The sequence below is a fragment of the Loa loa genome, assembly GCF_000183805.2.
Source record: "Loa loa unplaced genomic scaffold supercont3.145, whole genome shotgun sequence".
Lineage (NCBI taxonomy): Eukaryota > Metazoa > Nematoda > Chromadorea > Rhabditida > Onchocercidae > Loa > Loa loa.
Window position 1 is genome coordinate 156,708 of NW_018108325.1, and position 3,184 is coordinate 159,891.

At 28.7% G+C, this 3,184-nt stretch overlaps 1 protein-coding gene across 1 annotated transcript; it reads left to right on the plus strand.

Moving 5' to 3' along the window:
* Positions 1-474: 474 nt before the first annotated feature.
* LOAG_13948 (hypothetical protein) lies at positions 475-1,002 on the plus strand (the record flags this gene model as incomplete). The annotated part of the gene is made up of 2 exons (XM_003149452.2): positions 475-556; positions 877-1,002. Coding segments are annotated over 2 exons (207 nt in total), but the record flags the coding sequence as incomplete, so codon positions are not given.
* Between the last annotated feature and the right edge of the window lie 2,182 nt (positions 1,003-3,184).

Here is a 3,184-nt window from a genome sequence, read left to right on the forward strand (position 1 = left end):
TCGTTTTACTGGACATATTTCTCCAGTTACTTCACTTGATGGTGATTGTTTGGATAGATATCTTGCATCAACTGGTGGCGATGAAACTGTTAAAATTTGGGATTTTCGTCGTTTTTCCCATGTATGTTAATCAATCAAAACTTTTTTTATCATTCACTTGAATCTCAGAAAATGATAATGGTCGGTTGAAGTTAGAATGTTGATAATCCCAGAATAGTTAGCAGATTAGTTGATAATAATTCCCGGATTGGTTGATAATCCCAGAGTAGTTAGCAGATTAGTTGATAATAATTCCCGGATTGGTTGATAATCCCAGAGTAGTTAGCAGATTAGTTGATAATAATTCCCGGATTGGTTGATAGTCCCAGGATAGTTAGTACTTTGTAAATCATTATTATATGCTGATAAAATCACTGTTATCATTATTATGCTTAAAAGAATTTCGGATTATATTATATTAATGAAAAATCTATTATGCTTTTCCTATTTTATAAAGGGATTCTACTTCAGGATAACAGGGAGATAACAGATCAGCCAGGACAAGTTGGCGCGAAAGGTTATTAATTAAATTGAAATTTTATTTTCTTTATCTTATACAGCAAAGAACAATAGCTTATTTTAGTATTTAGCTTGAAGACATTTCCATAAATATTTTTACAAATATACTTTAAAATTATCATTGATTATGTTGATAATTTGCAACAAGAATATTTGATGACAATTTAATTTAATAAGTGAATTATAAACGTGGCACAGTTAACGTAGACTTTTATTTTTCATGATACTGATATACGGTATTTGTTTAACTTGTTTTACTCTAACAATATCTTATTATTGCTTGATTAAAAAAAAAGAATTTTCTCACTTTTTCTTTAGTCGATACATCAATATTGACGTTTGAAGGACAAACAAATTTTCATCATTTAGTACAGTCATATTTTTCACCAGAAAGAACGGGAAATCGCTATGTTTATACCGGTAGATCTCGAGGAACAGTACACAGTTAGGTTTTTAGCATGAGCGATGTCAATAATATATGTCGCATTAAAATGTAACAAAGCCTTGTATCATCAAAAGATGAAGTTAGCCAAGATAAATGGATTCTTTGAATTCAATAGATATGGCAAAAGTGATTAGTATTTTTGGCTTTAGCTAATACTTAGTCATACTAGGCTCAAATTATATGCCTAACCTGTGCGTCCATTTATATTAAGCATGCCCAACAATGTTGGGCCTAATCTGTGTGTCTAGTCATATTAGGCCTAAATTATAAGCTTAGCTATATTTGGTTCTGAACTGAGTCAGTGAATTTCGTAATTTCTAGAAGAAAATGATTGCTGAAATATTCTGTTCAGTTGAGAGGTGCTTTTTAGTGGAATAAAAATTCTTCGATATTCAATAATTATGAAAGTTAAATGATTTTCTATTAAATATGAAAATTGCTAATTGATAATTTGAATTGTAGTATTTGATATTTTGACAAATAAAGATGACATTTTGAATGGACATCGAAATGTAGTACATGATTGCTCTTGGCATCCATATGATGCTGAAATTGTTACCGTAGCGGTAAGTTTATGAATTTGGATCATTTGAGATATAAGTGGTAAATTTTAATTAATTCATTATCGGGATAAACAATTTATTGAGTCGTATGAATGAGCTACAAGTATTTTGGTAATCAAATTAATCATTTTAATGTGAATGAAATATTATAATGAAACTGTTTTTTTTTTTTAATTTTCCATATCAGTTTAGAACGATGGTATCACTGCCAGATGGTACTATGATGAATCAACTTTGCATCATAAAAGTTTGAAAATGAAAATTATATGAAATCAGAGATGATGTATCGATTCAGATACATGAATGATTTAATGTTGTATGATTTTTGATATGGCCTCATTTTTAGTTTTATTCTGTTGTATTGTTGTTGTAAACTTGAACTGAAATTTTATTTTATTTTATTTTTTTTTGTTGTGCCATTCAAATATTTTATTTTTCAAAATTCTCGCAACAATGATTTCAACTCAATTTCAAATTGCAATTCTTTTGATACTCTTCCTCACATATCAAATAAATGAAATCATATGGATACTAATTTTGTTATCTCTTGCTAATTAATGCTGATACGTTGCATATTTTGCTATATAAACTTTGTCTCTCCTTTATTTTCCACATTATAGATCATATGTCTCTGTCATCGATTTCAATAATGTGACACTCAGTTTTATTTCATTCAGTGAATAGCATAAAATATGCGACATTTGTTTTCCTTCGAATGACACAAATTGCTTTAATCTTCAATATTCTCTTCTAAAACATTTGCTTTTTACCGTGACATTATTTTGTCAACGAATATTTCTTCCTAAAAAGAAGCGACAAAAGTTCAAAATTTCCACTGGACATGCATTTTAATTTATTCATCACAGAAAATTCTCTGATGTGTACTTTGACGAAGGTTAACGAAGGTCAAAGATAATAACACCTTGAAATGAGAGGAAAACCAAAAAAACATTCGGGCTGAGGTTTGCGTCGTATCGGTCTTTACAATTCGATCTAAAAGATGACTAATTAGTGAATTTAAGATTTAATGACAAGTAATTATATGATAATCTGAATGTTCTGCTTTGGTTGTTTTATTTTAGCAAAAAAAAAACAATCAAAGGAAATTGAAATTGTCATATGATAAATGAATGGTTCAATAGGTGCATTGAACGGGTTTTTTTGTTGTCTTTTGGTTATTTTTGATAGACTGAAAACCTTTGAAACCATTCAAACCATTAAAACCATGGAACCAAACCAGTATCATTTAAAAATGATCAATATGGATTCGAAAATATTTTTAAGGTAGGATTATTTTTGATCTTGATTTTTTTCAAAGTCATTTTTATACTTTTCTGAATTAACTGATAATTCAAAATGTCAACTCTAAAGCTGTCACTTTTCACTTCAACTCTTTTGTCTTTTAGTAAATTAAGCCTGAACTTTTAAATTTTAGCAAAACTAACGAACAAGTTTCATATCTTACTCGATATATTTCTTTCCGGAACGATTTTTATTTGATTTTAAAGGAAAATTTGTGATAGGTTATTCAATTTATCAAATTAAATTTTATTAATGGTAATATTCAAAATCTGCAATCAGTTGTTATCACTCACTATTTATGCTATGCTGTCTCCTG